At 62.0% G+C, this 18238-nt stretch overlaps 2 protein-coding genes across 2 annotated transcripts; both read left to right on the top strand.

Annotated features, from left to right (window-relative positions):
• The first annotated feature begins 1915 nt into the window (after positions 1-1915).
• On the top strand, positions 1916-9782 carry ZNF777 (zinc finger protein 777). The gene is made up of 6 exons (XM_077179858.1): positions 1916-2199; positions 2985-3377; positions 4503-4629; positions 5090-5203; positions 6146-6400; positions 8241-9782. Exons 1-6 carry the CDS (start codon positions 2176-2178, stop codon positions 9356-9358), a joined length of 2031 nt encoding a protein of 676 aa, XP_077035973.1. The 5' UTR covers positions 1916-2175; the 3' UTR covers positions 9359-9782.
• Positions 9783-12382: 2600 nt separating this feature from the next.
• Positions 12383-17411, top strand: LOC129117766 (E3 ubiquitin-protein ligase TRIM7-like). Its single transcript, XM_054628590.2, has 7 exons — positions 12383-12852; positions 13891-13977; positions 14289-14519; positions 15003-15025; positions 15312-15427; positions 15665-15700; positions 16710-17411. Exons 1-7 carry the CDS (start codon positions 12445-12447, stop codon positions 17222-17224), a joined length of 1416 nt encoding a protein of 471 aa, XP_054484565.2. The 5' UTR covers positions 12383-12444; the 3' UTR covers positions 17225-17411.
• Positions 17412-18238: the final 827 nt, after the last annotated feature.

Raw genomic sequence — 18238 nt, 5'->3', positions numbered from 1 at the left:
CTGAGTGACCCCAGTGAATCCTCCCCACACTCTGAGTGACCCCAGTGAATCCCCCCCCAGTGAATCCCCCATGCTCTGAGTGACCCCAGTGAATCCCCCACACTCTGGAGCCACTCCATGGAATGGGGCTGCCCCACATGGACATGGAGATGCCCCACATGGACATGGAGATGCTGGAGATGGATTATGGGGAGAAAGAAGGAGAAGGAAAAGAGCTCAGGAAGGAGCAGCCAGTGGGATCCAGGCTGGGGAGAGTGGGTGCTGCCAAGGGCAAGGCTGAGCACAGCTCTGAGCACACAGAGACACCCTGGGGACACACAAGTGTCCCTCTGTGGTCACACAGACACCCTGGGGACACACGAGTGTCCCTCTGTGGTCACACATGTGCTCTGTGTGCACACAGGGCTGGTCACAGGCACACAGCGCTCCAGGGACATGGCTGTATCCCAGTCCTGCTCACTCCACTCCTGGCAATAACCACACCTGGTGATCCACACCCATCTCCACAGGGACAGCGTGGAGTCCCTCAGCCAGGCTCAGGCACTCCCTCTGCACTGGGATCTACAAACCCCAGCCAGGGACACCCCTGAATGCCAGAGCTGCTCCTGGTGTCCCCTCCCAATGGATCAGCCCTGGGCAGAGGTTGTGGATCTGGGACAGCCCAGGAGGGGCCTGGACAGGGGGGTCTTTACTTGGGGGTCCCCACCTGCTGCCACATCCCTGTGCCCCCCTAAGCCTGGGTGACGCATCCCACTTGTCCTCTCCCTTTTCCCACAAACCAAAGGGTTTCCTGCCCTTCCCTGTGCTCAGTGCCACCAACTTCCCCCCCAAGGTGGGCCAGGGCTGTGCCAGAGCAGGCAGGGATGGTACTGGGGAGATGGGGTGGGGTGGGATGGGGTAAGAAAGGATACAGTGGGACAGGATGAATGGGATGGGATGGGATGGGATGGGATGGGATGGGATGGGATGGGATGGGATGGGATGGGATGGGACAAGATGTGGGATGGACAGGGTGGGACTGGCTGGGACAAGAGTGGGGACACAGCATGGATGGAGTGGGATGGGACAGGATGGGATCAGCCAGGGCGCATGGAGTGGGATGGGCCGGGCATGAAGAGACATCGAGGATGGGTGGGACAGGAGGACATGGATGGGACAGGGCGTGGTGGGATAGACAGAATGGGGCAGGACAAGATCGGGAAGGATAGGACAGAATGGACTGGGATGGGAGAGAATAGGAATGGATGACGTGAGACGGGAGGGGACGGCACAGGAGAGGACGGGACGGGATGGGACGGGATGGGATGGGATTGAGGCTGGAGATGGGATGGGACGGGATGGGATGCTGCGGTCGGGCCCGGCGGGGAGGCCGAGAGGTGGAAGGGGAGGGGTCGTTCCATTTCCACGGCGCCGGCGCCTCCGGCCGCCATTTCCGAGCCCGCAGGGATGGGCGGCAGGGACCCGACGGGCGGGGCCGGAAAAGCCGCCCCGGGGCCTCCACAGTGACCCCCTGGTCCCTCCCCTGCCCCGCCATGTCGCACCGAGCCCCCCGCACTCTCTCACTCGCCCCAGTCAAACCAGCGCCTCCCGTCACCTCGCACCGCGCCCCGGCGCCTTCCCCGTTACTCCTCGGTGCCCCCGTCCCCCCGGCTCCCCGCTGCCAGCCCAGCTCCTCGGGCAATCCCGAGTGCCACTAACGGCCCCAGCTCCGTCAGTTCTCCAATCCCTCGGTCCCCGCAGTTCCCCCGGTCTCCGCGGTTCCCGGTGCGGGCGGTGCCGTGGGGGGGCCCCGACGGGGCGGGGTGCTGATGCCGTCGGCCCGCCAGGGGGCGCTGTGCGGCGCGCTCCCGCTCCGCTCCGCCCCGCTCCGCGCGCGGTCCGGCGGCGGCAGCGCCCCCTGGCGGCGCGGCGGGGCAGCGGCGCGGCCGGAGCGCCGGACCCGGACCCGGACCCGGAGCCGCGCTCGGTGTCGGAGCCGCCGCCGCCCCCGCCCCGCCGCCTCCGCCCGCTAGGCCCGCGCCGCCTCCGCCCCGCCCCCGCCGCGCCGCGCCCCCGCCCCGCCGCGCCGCTCCGCGCCCAGCCCGATGCCCGGCGGCGGGCGGAGGTGAAGCAGCGAGCGGGCGCTGGATCCTCCCGGCCGCGGCCCCCGGGGCCCCGGGCACGGAACAAAGGGCCATGGCCGAGGGGGCCCCCGCTCAGGTAAAGGGCGCCCGCCCGGCGCGGGGCCGGGCCCGGCGCGCACCGCCCGTCCGCGGCTCGCGGGCCGCACGTCGGGGCTGACGGGCCGCGCCGTCGGGGCCGCGGCGGGCGGGGGGGGCGGCGGGCGGCGGGCGCTGTCAGCGCGCGGGGCCGCGGCCGCCCCCCCGGGGCGACGGGCGGGGACGGGACGGGCGGCCCCGGGGGGGCGGCGGCGCCGCGCCGAGCCCGCCCGGGCCTCCGCGGCCGGCGGCGCCCGCGCTGCCGTCGAGGCCGGGCCTGCCCGGCCGCCGCGCCGCCCCCCCCCCCCCGCCCGCCGCCGGGCCCTGCGGCCCCCCGGGACCGACCCGCCGCCGCCCCCGCCTCCCGTGTCACCGCCTGGTCCCCATGGCGACGGGGCGCCCGCAGCCCCTCGGGTGTCCCCTCGCCGTGCCCATGGCAACGGGGCTCGGCCGGCCCGTGTCACCCCGCGCCCCCCCCCACTCCCGTGTCACCTCCCGGCCCCGCGCTGTCACCTCCCCCCACCCCCGCGGGTCCTGCCCGTCCCGTGGGACCGGCACGGGGCCGCCGTAAGCGGCTTAGCGGGGACACGGGGACGTCCCCGCCGCCCCGGCGAGCGCCGGGCCCTGCAGCGGCCCCCCCCCGCGGGGTCCGCATGGCCCCGGGGATGTCCCCATCGCCCCGGGGGCCCCCGTCACACCGGGGGCGGGCGGGTCTCCATCACCCCGGGAGGGTCCCTGTCCCCCTGGGGGCATCCCCGGCCTGACCCCTCGCCCTTGTGTCCGCAGGCGCCGGAGCCGGTGCGGCCGCCGCGCTGCCCCTCGCCCCTCCGGCCAGCGGCCGGCCCCGAGCGCACCTCGGAGCGGGAGACGCAGACGGCTGAGCTGTCCCTGACCGTGGTGGCGGCCGTGCAGGCGGTGGAGCGCAAGGTGGATTCCCACTCCACCCGCCTGCTGGACCTGGAGGGTCGGACCGGGATGGCGGAGAAGAAGCTGATCGACTGCGAGAAGACGGCGGCGGAGCTGGGGAACCAGCTGGAGAGCAAGTGCGCGGCTCTGGGCACCCTTATCCAGGAGTACGGGCTGCTCCAGCGGCGCCTGGAGAACATGGAGAACCTCCTGAAGAACAGGAACTTCTGGATCCTGCGGCTGCCCCCGGGCAGGAAGGGGGAAGTCCCCAAGGTAACGGTGTCCTGGGGAGCGGGAGCTGGGCACTGCTCCCGAAATGCTCCCGGGGGGCCAGCCCAGGGTGGGTGAGTGGGGACAGCCCCTGCTCAGGTGAGTCTCTCGCCATGGCAGCTCCCCATTGCAGCTTCCCAGCTCATCCCCTGCTGGGGCTAAAATACGGAGGGACAAGGCCTGGGAGGACATCCTGGTACTCAGGCCAGAGGTTTCAGTTCTGCTCCACTGCGCTGCACAGCCCTGGGGCCGTTGACTCTTTTTTGTTCTTTTTTTTTGCCACCATTTCTAGAAATCCTGCAGATTTTGTGGTTCTTCCGTTTTGACCACCTTGATGCTGCAAAGTCTCCCAGGCCAGGGAAGGAGCAAGTGGGAGCTGCTGCTGCAGGGAAGGGGGAAGCTTTGGGATTCAGGAAGGCAGATGAGCTCCTTGGGCATAGCTCTGGAAAGAGCCCACCATCAATATTCAGTTCCTACTTGAATTTCACAGCCTTCCTGCTAAAAGATTGTGCAAATGAGACCATGTATGACATGGGAGAGGGAGTATCTCTGGAGAGAGCAGAGAGGATCAGGAAAAGGTGGGTTCAGACCCTGACACCCCATTAGTGCAGTTGGGGGACAGAACTGGAGTGCTGCGTTCCCTCTGAAGAGCTCCACTCCAGCACAGCACAGTTTGCACATCCTGAATTTATCCCTAGGAATTATTCCTTGGCTAACAAGCTGGGAAGCTGCAGATGGTGGGTGCACAGTAACCAGGGATAATGGGGAGCCCTGTGGGCCTGGGTAGAGTTTTCCCTGGAGTTCTGGGGTAATTGAATCCGGGAGTTACGTCAGCTCATTAATAGGGATGAGTCCAGCTCAGCTCCTGGGTTTTCTCTCCCTTGTGGTCCCCCAAGCCTGATCACCCTGCAGAGAGCAGGGACTGAGAGGAGGAGCTCAGGGTCCTTTGGGGAAATCCCAGTCTGGATTCACCACCAGGAACCATCCGTTTGGTTGAGTCCTTTATTCCCAAAGAAATACCTGCCCAGGACTTGTTTTAAATGGAAAAAGCAGCTCATGGCTGGCCTCGGAGGAGCTGAAGCCTGGCTGTGTCCAGGCTCCTGCTTGAAGGCACTGTTGGAATTGCAGGTGCCGGTGACCTTTGATGATGTGTCCGTCTATTTCAATGACAAGGAATGGGAGAAGCTGGAGGAGTGGCAGAAGGAGCTCTACAAGAATGTGATGAAGGGGAACTACGAATCTCTGATCTCCCTGGGTAAATACGGGGTGTCCTTGCCCTGCTGAGGGACAGGAGGCTCCTTCTGGCTCCTCCTTGGAGATCCCCTTGGATGAGACACAAATGTTCCATTTTAAAGGCTTGAAAACACAGGAGGATGTTTTCAGTCTGGGTTTATTCCAGCTCATGCCGTGGTGGCGTTCTGGCTGGGCGAGGGGATGCCCTGTGGGCAGGTGGGGTGGAGACCTCCCAAACCTCTTCCAGACACAGTTATGCCATCCAAACCCAGCTCCTTCCTTCCCCATGGCTCTTGGGAGGGCTTCCCTGCATCCTCTGGGCCTGCAGTGGGTACCAGCCCCTGCACCCCTTCAGAGGATTTTGCACCTGTGGATGTTCCTGAGTGTCCTCACATGTCCCCCGTGTGCTGGGAAGAGGTGGAAGCCAATACCAGATTCCCAGTGCAGTAATCCCTCTCTCCCACCCCTCTGTCTCTCAACAGACTATGCAATTTCCAAACCTGGTGTTTTGTCTCAGATCGAGCAAGGGGAGGAATCGCGGGGCAGGAATGAGCAGGACCTGGAGGAGAGTGAGATCATTACTGATGCCACGGCAGGTGAGGCGGCACCTTGGCCCCAGGGCAGCCCTGGGTTGTGTTCCCAGGGGCTGCTCATCCCAAGGCTGGAGCAGATGTTGCTGGGAGCTGTGGCTGGTGTGGTTTATCAGGAGAAGCCTTGCCTAGGAATGGGACAGATTGGGCTGACTGGAGGTTTAATGTCCAGGTACAGCTCAACATAGAAACCAGGGCAAGCAGAGCCTGGAGAGTTGGGCACTGGGAGCCCTTCCCAGCAAGGGAAGCATCTGCAACCAGACCAGGTCCTCAGGGAGCCGGTGTGCCCAGCAAGGACAGAGAATTGGGTCCCACTGGGAGAGCCCATCCACCCAGAAAATCCTCCACCCTCTCTTTGCATGGATGGTGCCTGGATTTATCCTTGGAGCATCCTCCCAGGCAGGGAGGCCTGGTCCCAGGCTGTGTGCAGGGAGATGGGATGGTGAGGGCCAAGACTGGGCTGGGAATGGGGCACCAGCGACCCTGAGTCTCAGAGCAACTCCTGCTCTGTGAGAAGGGGGCTGATACGGAGATAAAGAGGTGACCTGGAAGAGATGGTGTCACCTCCACTCGTCATCCCTGATTCCAGGCTGTGGATGTGGGGTCACACCAATGCCTTGCTTGTGCTCTCCATCACAAGGATCTTGAAATTAAATTGAGGCCAATGGGAAGGAGAAAATCACGGGCCCACGTGGAGCTGCAGCTGGGGGATGTGGGGTGGCCGAGGGGTGCCCCAGGCTGGGTGGAGGGAGTTCCCTGTGCCTGTGAAGGGTCCTGGGCTGGAGCTGGGAGCGTGGCAGGGATGGGTGAAGAGCAGGGGCTGAAGGGAGAGCCGAAGGGAGACCCCTCAGTGGGAGCAGCAGCTGGAGCCAGCAGGGATTGCTGGGAGCAGGTCCCTCATTCTGGCTCCTGGGAGTGATGGCAGGTGGCAATCTCTCGTTGCTGCAGCTGGAATAAGGGTGGTGATCAAAACAGAGGAGCTCCTTCCTGAAGACAGCCCTGAGAACCCCGAGCTGCACGGGATGTCAGGGCAGTCCGAGGGCAGCTTCCAGAGCCCCGACGAGGAGGCGGCCTGCGAGAGCCCCTACGGCTCCGTGTCCCCCCCGAGGGACCTCCCGGGCACCAGCCTGGGGGACTCCTCCGAGTACGGAGCCGACTTCAGCGAGATCCAGAGGGTCATCGTTCACCACGGGGGCTGCACAGGTGAGACACTCGGCACGCTGATCTGCACACGTGGTGTGTCAGGGACAGGAGGCCCAGGGGGCTGTGGTGGGTTAGGAAGAGATGGGGAAGGGGCTGGATGGACAGGAGGAGTTAAATCCCCCCAGAACCAGCACCAGAAGGAAAGTTCCTGGCTGCAGTGACTTCCGAGAGTGGCTCTGGTCACACCTTGAGCTTGGAGGAGGAGGCAGCACGTCCATGGTGGACACAGAACGAGGTCTCCAAGGGCTCCTGTCCTGCTCAGGAACAGAGCAAGCACTGGCCCAGTCCTCTGAGTCTGGGAAAAGCCCTGGTTAGCCACGGAGACCAAGGGAAGATGTGTCTCAGGCTGTGTTCTGTGAGAGCCCCAGTGAGCCCTGCTCCCAAAACCCCGCTGTGGCAGAGGGCAGGAGGTTGGTGTCTGGTGTGGAGGAGTGGATGGTTGCACACTGGACACTGCTGGAGGAATGTGGGAGGTCCTGCAGGTTGCCACATGTGGGAGTTGCTTGGGGCAGCTCCACAGGATAGGGAAGAATGTGGCTGGAGCTCTGTGATTTCCAAGCTGCCAGGAGGGAAGGGGAAGGATGAGGTGATTTGTGGAGAGATGAGATGATGGCACCGAGTGTTTCATGTGTAGAATTCTGCTGGTGGAGTGGCAGATACAGGACAAGTCCTACAGATGTGCTGTAAGGCTGGGGATGGGAGAGCAGGGAGATGAGAGGTTGGGAATGGTGGGTTCCTTCCTCCTGACGGCTTTGTGGTGGTGTAACACAAACCAAGACTCAGAGAGTGGGGCTCTTGAGGGCCTCAACTCCGTCTTGTGGGTCCTGTGGTCTGCTCAAGGCTTTGTGAGGGAAACCAGCCAAGCCACCAGGGGGCTGATCCTTGTCTGAGAGCCACTGCCTCTGCCAGCTGGTGGGGCTGGGCAGGAGCTGCAGCTGTGCTGGCCAGGATGGGGGGCTGAGCTCCCAGGCCCACAGAGGGGGCAGAGAGAAGGACCTGGGTTTTCCCTTCCTCAAAGGGAAGAGGGCCATGGCTTTGAGACATCCACTCCCATCACTTTCCTTTTCTTGGGAAAGTGTAGCTGCTCTTCCTGGGAGAGCATTTAGGCCTGGCTCACAGTCCAGTGTGGGGTGACATGAGGGATGACCTGTTGGCCTTTCCTTGGGCCGTGCTGGCTGTGTGTCCTGCCGTGTGTCCCTGGGATGGCTGCTGTCACCAAACAAAGTCCCCGGCTCACTTCCGGCCTTGGTGACATGAAGGGGAGCCTGGCCTGCTGCCATCCCCCTGCTGCCATTCCATCCCACTGTTGATCCATCCCACTGCTGGGTGCTCTGGGAAGGAGGGGGCTGGGTCTCTTGCCACACCACATGGCAGCGGGAGCTGAGGGAAGGGGACAGTCCCAGGCGGGCTGTGCTGTCCCTAGAGCAGAGCCAGCAGCCCAGTGCTGTTTCTGTCGAGCGGTGCCGTGCCAGGGGTGTTGTTGCAGCCCAGATGGAGCTGCTCTGAAATCACTCAGCCACCCGAGCCCTGGTGAACCCATGGTGCTTTCATCCCTCACATCCTGCAGCAGCAGCACGAAGTTGCCAAACCTTTTGGCAGGCAGTGGAACACACCCTCTAGAGGAGCCTGGCCGGGGGGGGTTTGTCTGAACTCCATGTTTGGGGGCACATGGCCCATCCCAGCACTCCGGGCTCCACCTCCAGCCCCATTTGTGGCACAGGCTGGCTCCCAGCGCACAAACAGCTGCAGGAACCCATGCAGGTGTTTCTGTAGCACCAGGGGTATAAGAGGCCATCCTGTCCCACCCAATGACCCTAATGCTGTTTGATTTTCCCCTCAGAGGACGGGATCGTGATCAAGACGGAGGAAGAGGAGGAGGAGGAGGAGGAGGAGGAGGAGGAGGAGGAGGAGGATGACCCCGACACGCTGGAGCAGTGCGCCATGTTCTCGGGCCGGAGCGAGGCGCCGGCGTTCCCCAGCCACGAGGCCGGGCTGGGCTGCGAGGCGCAGTGCAGCTCCAAGGCGCAGCCCCGCAGCCTGGCCCGCGTCAGGAAGCCGTCGGCCTGCGAGAGGGACTCCGGGGACATGAAGCCGGCCAGCGGGCAGCAGCGGAACCGGACGCGGGAGAGACCCTACATCTGCCCCGAGTGCGGCAAGAGCTTCATGCTCAAGATCAACTTCATGATCCACCAGCGCAACCACCTCAAGGAAGGGCCCTACGAGTGCCACGAGTGCGACCTCAGCTTCCGCAACAAGCAGCAGTTCCTGCTGCACCAGCGCAGCCACACGCGCCGCGGCGTGGGGGTCCCGCGGCGCCCCGAGCACGGCCTCAAGCCCCCGGCGCGGCCCCCGCCCCCGGGGAAGCCCTACAAGTGCTCCGAGTGCGAGAGCAGCTTCAGCCACAAGTCGAGCCTCAGCAAACACCAGATCACCCACGTCGGGGAGCGGCCCTTCACCTGCGGCGAGTGCCGGAGGAGCTTCCGCCTGCAGATCAGCCTGCTCATGCACCAGAGGATCCACGCGGGCAAGAACGAGATGGCCTTCCTGTGCCCCCAGTGCGGCAAGAACTTCACCCGGCCCTCCCACCTGCTGCGGCACCAGCGGACTCACACCGGCGAGCGGCCCTACCAGTGCAGCCAGTGCGAGAAGACCTTCAGCGAGAAGTCCAAGCTCACCAACCATTACCGCATCCACACGCGGGAGCGCCCGCACGCCTGCGCCGTCTGCGGGAAGGGCTTCATCCGCAAGCACCACCTCCTGGAGCACCAGCGCATCCACACGGGCGAGCGGCCCTACCACTGCACCGAGTGCGGCAAGAACTTCACGCAGAAGCATCACCTCCTGGAGCACCAGCGGGCGCACACCGGCGAGCGGCCCTACCCCTGCACCGAGTGCACCAAGTGCTTCCGCTACAAGCAGTCGCTCAAGTACCACCTGAGGACGCACATGGGAGAGTGAGGGGCTGCCGAGGCTTCCTCTCCCTCCCTCCCTCCCTCCCTCCCTCCCTCCCTCCGTCCCTCCCTTCCTCCTCGTCCTCCTTCTCCTCCACTGATCTCTCCCACCCTCCCTCCATCCATCTCCCCCCACCCCGGCTCAGGGCATGGACATCAAGGAAGCTTTGTGTGGTAGCGCCGCTGGTCTGGTGGAGACTCGGCTGATTGGAAATAAATTAATGAATTAAAGCAAGCAACGCGCGGCAAAATTAAAAGATGATATATATAAAAAATTAACAGAAGCAGCTGATTTAGGGGGAATCCTCACCAACAAGCAAACAAACCACCAACAAAAGAAACCTGTACACAGGGTGTTTTGCCAGAGTAGGACTCGTAACTGCTTTTTAAATCTACTGTTTGGTTTTTTTAATAAATGTGGAGGAACTTTTTATTTGATAAGCAACCTTAGGATGGGCAAGATTTTATTTTCGGGTTTGTTTTCTGTTTGTTTGTTTTGGTTTGGTTGTTTGTTTTTTTTTTTTGCTAACTGCTCTGTAGGCTGATTCTGGCACAGTCACTTTTTGTCCAGGAGCTCTGTGGAGGCGCTGCTCCGGTCCGGGCTGGATGTGATAGGAGGAGCTCCAGCCGGGGGGGATGTGAGTAATTAACAGATGCAGCTGATGAGGAAGTTCTGCGTGTGTCTAGATTGGAAGCGCTGATAGGTGCCTGCCCGGCTCGCGGGGCTGTGATGCACTCCTGAATTATACAATAGAATAAAATTCTAGTTGCAGTAAAAGACGCTTTTTCTGGTAGGACCCCTCCACAAGGCTCCCCCAAACATTCATTCCCAGCGCTCAATCCTCCCACCGGGGGCTGGCCCTGCTGCCCCCGAGGGCATGGGGTGCTGTGGGTCTGGCCGTTGCCTGCTGTGGGGCCAGCAGGGACTGAGAGCAAGACCTTGTTGTGTTTACCTGCTCTGCTGTCCTTGAGCCGCGGCCGGGGGTATCGACTGTGCCCTCCTCAATGGCAGGAGTGGCGGGATTCCTGTCCGGGGGAGGAGCAGCTCCAGGCTGGCTCCAAGGAAGGACCTCCCTGCTCCTGAGCACCTGCTGCCAGGGTGGGTGGGACACGATCCATCTCCCTGCTCCTGGTCTGCACTCCTGTTTGTACCAGCTCGGTTCCTGGGGATCCCAGCTCGTCCTGGCTGCAGCTCCTGAGTTTGGGCTGTGGCTGGGTGAGAGCCATCTGAAGGGCTGGGTTGGGGCCACACTGGTGACACCAGCTGAGGCTGGGCTGGTGACACCAGCTGAGGCTGGGCTGGTGACACCAGCTCCCCGGAGCACGCCGGGCTCCTTCCTGGTGCTGTCAGATCTCATGTTGGACAGTGGCATCAATAAACAGACGATGGGAGAAATTGTCAGGACCTGTTAAAGCCTTTGCAGAACCAAAGTCCTAATCCAGGACCTGGTGTATGAACCCCTCCTAAGTTGGGATTTACGACCTCTAACGGTGCTAGAATGTGCCAGAGGGCAGCGCAGCCACATGGAGCAGCTGAGAGCCACCAGCTGCTCATTGCTGTGGGTGGCAGCATTTTGGGGCTGCCTGTGCAGGTCCCTGCCAGGGTTCCTGCCTTCCCACTGCTGGCGTGGTGCCTGCAACTCCCTGGAAGAACTTTGGGGTTTTGGGTCAGGGCGTGCTGAATGACAGGAGTTGACACTTCCATCTCTGGAAGTTGGCCAGGCTGGATGAGGCTTTGAGCACCCTGGGATAGTGGAAGGTGTTCCTGCCCCCTTCCAGGGAGGTGGAAGAAGATGAGCTTGGAGGTCCCTTCCCACCCAAAGCATTCTGGGATTCCATGAAAAGTGCTGTGGTGGGGCTGATGTCCTGGCAGGGAGGTGTGGGGGCAGGACAGGAGGGCCTGGCTGCAGCCCTGTGTCCCTCAGCAGCCTCCCTGCATCCCCCTCACCAGGTCTGGATGTAGCTATGGGGAAGGAGGAAATGAAAAGCAGAAGTGATTCTGGTTCTCTGTGGCTCATGTCCGTCACACTGGCAGTGTCACTGACCTGGCCGAATCCTTTTTTCTTCCTAAAAATGGATGAATTCAGCTTTTTATTGGATGGAGGCGGGAGCCCTCGTGGCCGGAGCAGCCGGGCCTTGGGGGGATTTCGGGCGAGCAGGCCGGGGCCGGCAGCGCAGGGAGGCAGCGCAGGATCACCCTGGGCTCCCTCAGGGCGCCGCTGCCGCCCCGACCCAATCCCTTCAAAGCGCACTAAGCCCGCCCCGCTGGCCGGGAGCGGCTCCGGCCACAGCCGGGCCTCGGCAAGGATCGCGGGGCCCGGCCTGGGGAAGGGGCTCCCGCTCCCAGCTCCGACCCGCCATCGGGGCCGTGCCGGGCCGAAGCTCCCAGCCCCTGGCAGGTTATTAACGATTCAACTGATTTAAGCATCCCCAGCATGCGCGGGCCCTGGCAGAACCGTACTGGCTGCGCCCCGGGGGAAGGCTGGGATGAAGGCTCACACTCACACTCACACTTACCCTCACGCTCACACTTGCACTGACACTTACACTCACATTGACACTCTCACTCATGCTCATGCTCACACTCACACTCTCTCTCACACTCACGCCAGCCCTCACTTTGCGCAGCCGCTGCTGCATCCCCGCTGCCGTGGGCTGCAGACACGGGCACACGCAGCGCACACTGCGGCCCCGTGCCCGTGTCCCCCCGGGGTTTTCCTGCTCCTTCCTCCCCAGCTTGCACACACGCACTTGGATATGGACACGCGTGTGAATAATGTGAGATCCAGGCATAGGAATCTGCCCAGGGAGAGACGGGGACACTCCCAGGCACACACAGAGACACAGAGGCACATACAGACACACTTGCAGTGGCATGGATGTGCACAAGGTGCGACATTCCACATGTGTGTGCAATGACAGGGATGCGCACACGCCCGGACACACTCACACACACACTCACAAACACACACTCGCATCCCAGAGCCCATTGCCGGCCCCCAGCCCAGCCCAGCCCGTTCCCGTCGTGCCCAGTCCCGCCCCCGCCGCGGTCGAGGGTGGGGCCCCTTCCGTCCGTTCCCGTCCGTCGCGGCCATGGCTGAGGAGGTGCTGGCCCTGCGAGAGCAGCTGGTGGCCGAGGCCACTTGCCCGTTGTGCCTGGATGTGTTCGAGCAGCCCGTGCTGACGGCGTGCGGGCACAGCTTCTGCGGGACGTGCCTGGCGGGCGTGCTGGGGGACCCGCCGCGCCCCGCCGCCTGCCCGCAGTGCCGCGCCCCGCTGGAGCCGGGCTCGCAGCGCCCCAACCGCTCCCTGGGCAACATGGCCGGGCTGGCCCGGGCCCTGGAGGAGGTGGCGGCGCGGCCGCGGTGCCCCCAGCACGGCAAGGCCCTGGCGCTGTTCTGCGAGCCCTGCGCCGCCCTGCTCTGCGCGCCCTGCCGGGACGGGCCCGAGCACCGCCGGCACCGTGTCCGCCCCGCCGAAGAGGCCGCCCGGAAGCTGCGGGTACGGGGCGGCGCCGCGAGAGGGGCCGGGGGCTTGGCCAGGGGCTCGGGGGCCTTGGCTGCCCGGAGTGGGGCGGCCGAGGGGCACAGCTCAGGGTCCCCTCCGGCCACAGGCGGGGATCCCCTGCAGCAGGGGCTGGGCTCCCTCGGGGACAGGCTGGGGTCCCCTGTGGGCACAGGTCCGCGTCCTGTCCGGGCACACATCTGGGCTCCCTTCAAGGACAGTCTGGGCTCTGCTCTGGGCATGAGCTCCTCTGGCTGTGGCTCTGGGTCTGCTCTGAGCAGGGTCTGGGCTTCCCTCAGGGCGCGGCTCTGCTTCCCCTCCACACACAGCTTCGGCCGTGTCCCCGGCCAGCCACGGATCTGGGGCCTCAGCCGGCTGCTGCCCGGGCTCCCTGTCTGGCTGCCAGCTTGGGCTGCTGTACCCCACCCTGCTGGGGCTGCTGCTTCTGCCACCGCCTGGCCCCAGCCCACGCAGGAGCCCAGGTCCCTCTCCCTGCTCACCCCTCTGGGTCCCCACATGGTCCCTTGTGCCCCACATGTCCCCAGCCAGGCTTTCTCCCCACAGCGTGGGCTGGGGTCTCGGCTCACTGCAATGCAGGAGATGCCTCAGAGCAGGAGGAGTTTGTTAATACTCCAGGAAATTGATGGGGCCTGTCTGAGTCCCTGCTACTGTCACTGCAAACCTCTTCCCAGAAATCACATTTTCTATGTTGAGAGTTATTTTTTTCTAATTCAAAATCCATTTAAAAAGCCACAAACTCCAGGGTTTCTACTCGTATTGACTGGAAGTCCAATGAAGTTATTCCAGCAATGTTTCTGGCCATAAGAGCTGTGGATGGGGATGTCCCCAGGCTGAGTTTGGAGAGTTGCATGGTGTCTCTGAGCGCAAAACTCACTCCCAGACACTCAGGGGTCACCCCCAGTGACTCCCCAGACTGGGTTTGTCCACACAGGGGTTGTTTGGCAACATCATCTCCCTGCTGTGAATGTCATTCCAAAATTAACAGAAATGCCATTTGTTTAATCCCTGCCCCAGGAGACACTCCAGAGAAACCTGCTATTTCTACAAAAGCAGAAGGAAAAATTGAAGAGCACAGGAGACGGGAAAATTGAAGACCTGCAGGTGTGTGTTCCTCTCCATGCCCCCCAGTGCTCACCCATGTGGCTCCCCAGGAATGTCCCATCTTTCCCTCTCCCCATATATACTTATCTCCTAATCCATGCCAACATTCTTTTCTCTGTCCATCTCATGTGGCCTCCTTGGGCCCATCAACATCCAGACTTGCCCCCCCTGTCTCTGTTCTTCCTGCTGTTTCTGTTCCAAACTTCTGGTGCCGTTGTGTGTGATCCTGGCCCCCTCTGTGCAGCAGCCGTGTCCCTGCAGGGGCAGCCGGAGCCTGGCTGGGCTCAGGGCCTCCGTGCGGTGCCTTGCAGGTGACAGTGATGTGGGAGTTGCAGCGTGTGACTGAGAGCTTTGAGGAGCTGCAGCAGTGCCTGGAGGAGCAGAAGAAGGCCCTGCTGGGCCAGCTGGAGCAGATGTCCCAGGAGCTGGTGAATAAGAGCGAGGAATACACGTCCAGGGTCTTGGAGAGGCAGTCGCTGCTGGACACGGTGATAGCGCAGATCCAGGAGAAGCGGGACCAGCCGGGGGTCGAGTTCCTCCAGGTGAGGCAGCATCAGCCCCTGGGCACTGTGACCCCTGCTGGGGCTGGGGACACCCAGCTGGCACCCTCTGCATCCTGGTGCAGGCTGGGGCCATGGTGGGACACTGTGCTGTGACACTGTGACACTGTACTGTGACACTGTGACACTGTGACACTGTGACACCATGCTGTGACACTGTGCTGTGACACTGTGACACCGTGCTGTGACACCGTGCTGTGACACTGTGCTGTGACACTGTGCCGTGACACTGTGACACCGTGCTGTGACACCGTGCTGTGACACCGTGCTGTGACACTGTGCTGTGACACTGTGCTGTGACACTGTGCTGTGCCTGCTGTGGGTCAGGGCCCTGAGGGAAGGGAGGGTTAGGATGAGGTGTGGGCTCAGCCCCAGCCCCTTCAGCTGCTTCACACAGCTGGGCAGCCACTGCAGCTCCCTGGCCCTCGGCAGGGCCACAGCTCTCCTGTGTTTTCTCTCTTGCAGGATGTTGGCAGAATCCTGAGCAGGTATGAAACAGGCTCGGTGTCCCTCTCCTCCTGCTCAGCTCCTTTGGGCAGAGCTTTGGGAGCGCTGCAGGAGCTGGCACGGAGGTGGTTTGCCCCGCTGGGGATTTGGGATTTCATGGGATGTTTCCAGGAACCAGAGGCCGTTGCACCCCTCCTAAAGATCTGGTTGCTGTGCTGAGAGCAGGGACACGGCTGCCCTGGGCTCTGTGGCCGCAGGGATTTCCCTGTTTCCCTGCTGGCCCTGGCTGGTGGCTGGGCTCTGAGCTCCTCTCCCTGTTCCCCTCAGCTGTGAGGCAGCCAAGGCCCCGATCCCAGAGCCAGTTTCCCCAGAGCTGCAGAAGAGCATTCAGAGCCTCACTTGGAGGAGCCAGCAGGTCGTGGACATGGTGGATAAATTCAGAGGTAAAGCCCTGCTGGCTCTGTGCTGTGCTTCCCCTGGGCTTGGCTAGCAGGGGGAAATCCTCACTGCCTGGTGCCTCTGCCTGGGGCTCAGGAGCAAAACGGCTGCTCCAGATGGGAACCATCCCCAGGATGGGCTTTGCTGGAGCCTGGGGCTCCACATCTGGGTTGCTGCCCTGATGGGGAGCAGGACAGGTGCCACAGGAGAGACACTCATGCATCTTCCTTGCCTTCTTCCAGAGAACCTGGAGAGCAAGATAGACTCTGGCATAAGGGGTAAGTGTGTGGAGCTGCTGAGCACAACTGAGGGGGAAAAGCTTTCCAGGATGAGTGTCCTCATGTCCTTGGTGCTGAGATGAGCTCACAGCACATCTAAACCCAGCATCTGTCTAGAGCTGAGTCCTGTTGTTGTGACTAGGCCTGCAATAAAAACCCAGGTCTGTCCTTGTGCCAGGCAGCACCAGGGATGCTGTCCTGCGATGCCAGGCCAGGGCCAGGACAGCAGGAGGCCGTGTCAGGCTGTGCCCAGTTAAGCAGAGGGGCTGTACTCGATTTTAGGTGGTATTTTGGTGTGATCAGAAGTGCTTCTGCAGGTGCTCAGGGCCCACATGGTGCAGCATTGCTGGGCTGAGGTGTGGCTGGCACCATTTGTGCTGAGGCCGCTCTCCACACTCTCCGTTTTTGGGATGATGCACTTGAGCACAGGAGAGTCGTGCCTCAGTTTCCCCCCTGCAGTCCCCGCAGGAGTGGGTTTGGCAGAGGCTCTGGGCTGGTGGCACCGCACAGTGACAGCTGTGTGGCCCTGTGGGATGGCCACGGGATGGCAGCAGAACATGCCTGGTGGATGGGCAGCTCGGGCTCTGCAGCTCGGTTGCCTGCTGGCTGGGCAGAGCAGGGCTCCGAGCTGGGTGAGCCCTTGGCACAGGAGCAGGGACTGGCCTGGCCCCTCCTGCCCTGCAGCACTGCCTGCTCACAGCCACGGCATGCACTGCTCCCCACAGGCTGCAATATGCAGCACATCTGGGAGCAGCTTTAGCAAAGCCCATCGTGTCTGTGCCCTGCCTGTGGGGACACTGCCTGCCTCAGTCCTGCCTCAGGGAGCATCTTTTCACCCTCGGCTGCCAGCGTGGGGACAGTGAGGCTGCCGTGTCCCATGCCACCCGAGGGGGCTGCAGGAGTGCCCCTTGTGCTCCCAGGACAGGTCCCAGCCCCGTGGTGCAGGGTGGAGGAGAGGTGCTGGTTCTCTTCTCAGCAGGCACTGACTGATGTTTCTGTCACCCTTTAGAGCGGGTGCGGCTGGACCCAGAGACGGCGAATGCCTACCTGATCCTCTCGCGGGACTGCAAAAGGGTCTGGTTCAAACCTCAAGAACAAAACCTCCCTGACAACCCCAAGAGGTTCACGGGCAGCTTCAGTGTCTTGGGCACCCAGGGGTTCACATCTGGGAGGCATTACTGGGAGGTGGAGGTCGGGGAAGAGGGCAGGTGGGCTGTGGGGCTGGCCCCAGAGTCCGTGCCGAGGAAGGAGCTGCTCAAACTGCTCAGATCTGAGAAGCTCTGGGGGCTGCTAATGGACTGGGATGGACAGTACAGTTCAATCTGCATGACCTCTGAGGTGCTGGCACTCAGGGAAAACCTCCAGAGAATCAGGGTCTGCCTGGACTATGAAATGGGCCGAGTGACTTTCTACAACGCAAAGGACCTGACGCAGATCTTGCTGTTGGAGGCCACCTTCACTGAGAAAGTCTTCCCATATTTTTGGATCTGCTCACAAGAAACCCACATCCAGGTGTGTGACTGACAGAGTGGGATGGCTGCTGGGCCCCTGCCCGTGCCCTTGGCTGGCTGAGCAGGGAGGAGCTGTGGGAATGACGGCATCACAGTGCAGCCTCACTGCAGCTCTGCCTGGGCTGGACCCTCTCTGCAATTTTCTGCATCTCCTCCCGCTCAGTCCTTTGGAGCATTAAAGAAGTGCTGTCCTGCCTGGGGCTGTCTGCGTGCTGCTATCCTGCCTAGATGCCATGGGGATGGTGTCCTACCTCTCCCTGTGGGCACTGAGGCCACAGAAGAATGGGGAGGGAGGAGGGAAGAGGCTCTGATTGTCCGTGCTGGCCTTTGGCAGCACTGCAGGGCTGGTGGCAGCTGGGCTGGGCTGGGCTGGGCTGGGCTGGGCTGGACTGGGCTGGAGGATGCAGCCACCCCGCACTCAGGAAGCCAGGCTGGAGCCATGAGCTGACAATGATGCCTTGCATTTTAGCATTCATATTTTTTGGATTCGCTGCTGCTTTGGTGTGTAGCTCTGAGCTTCATTGTTAGCAAGGTCTTTTCACGGGGTAGGTAGACAAAACAATCCTGTTCTACCTTGAGGCCAAGGATACAAAATCCAGGCCCAAAAACTATAAACAATGGTGAACTGAAGAGAGAGCAACAAGGAGGATGGGACTTCATAACCTAAAGCTTTAATTGGACAGTTAACTCCACTATTGAAATGGAGCAACTTATAAAAGCACGAGACCACCACACTTTTAAAAGTGTGAGTGCTCGTCCATTTTGTGACCACTTTGGGCCCATCTTGGGTGTAGCCCTGGCGGGGCTTTTCCGCTGCCTAAGATGAATCCATGGAGACCTTGTAATAAATCCCTGCTCTACCCTTTGAGAGCCACCAGGTGCTCATTGCTGTGGGTGGCAGCATTTTGGGGCTGCCTGTGAGGGCCCTGCCAGGGTTCCTCCTTCCCACTGCTGGCGTGGTGCCTGCAACTCCCTGGAAGAACTTTGGGGTTTCGGGTCAGGGCGTGCTGAATGACAGGAGTTGACA

This window comes from Agelaius phoeniceus, chromosome 1 (assembly GCF_051311805.1).
Source record: "Agelaius phoeniceus isolate bAgePho1 chromosome 1, bAgePho1.hap1, whole genome shotgun sequence".
Classification (NCBI taxonomy): Eukaryota; Metazoa; Chordata; class Aves; order Passeriformes; family Icteridae; genus Agelaius; species Agelaius phoeniceus.
This window is presented reverse-complemented; position numbering and strand designations above follow the sequence as displayed.

Bases quoted from the DNA above. Each gene is read 5' to 3' on its own strand.
- ZNF777 (XM_077179858.1), top strand. From the start codon at position 2,176: ATGGCCGAGGGGGCCCCCGCTCAG. The intron at 2,200-2,984 runs GTAAAGGGCGCC...TTGTGTCCGCAG, and splicing joins CCGAGGGGGCCCCCGCTCAG to GCGCCGGAGCCGGTGCGGCC. The intron at 5,204-6,145 runs GTGAGGCGGCAC...TCGTTGCTGCAG, and splicing joins CATTACTGATGCCACGGCAG to CTGGAATAAGGGTGGTGATC.
- LOC129117766 (XM_054628590.2), top strand. From the start codon at position 12,445: ATGGCTGAGGAGGTGCTGGCCCTGCGAGAGCAGCTGGTGGCCGAGGCC. The intron at 12,853-13,890 runs GTACGGGGCGGC...TCCCTGCCCCAG, and splicing joins AGGCCGCCCGGAAGCTGCGG to GAGACACTCCAGAGAAACCT. The intron at 15,701-16,709 runs GTAAGTGTGTGG...GTCACCCTTTAG, and splicing joins GATAGACTCTGGCATAAGGG to AGCGGGTGCGGCTGGACCCA.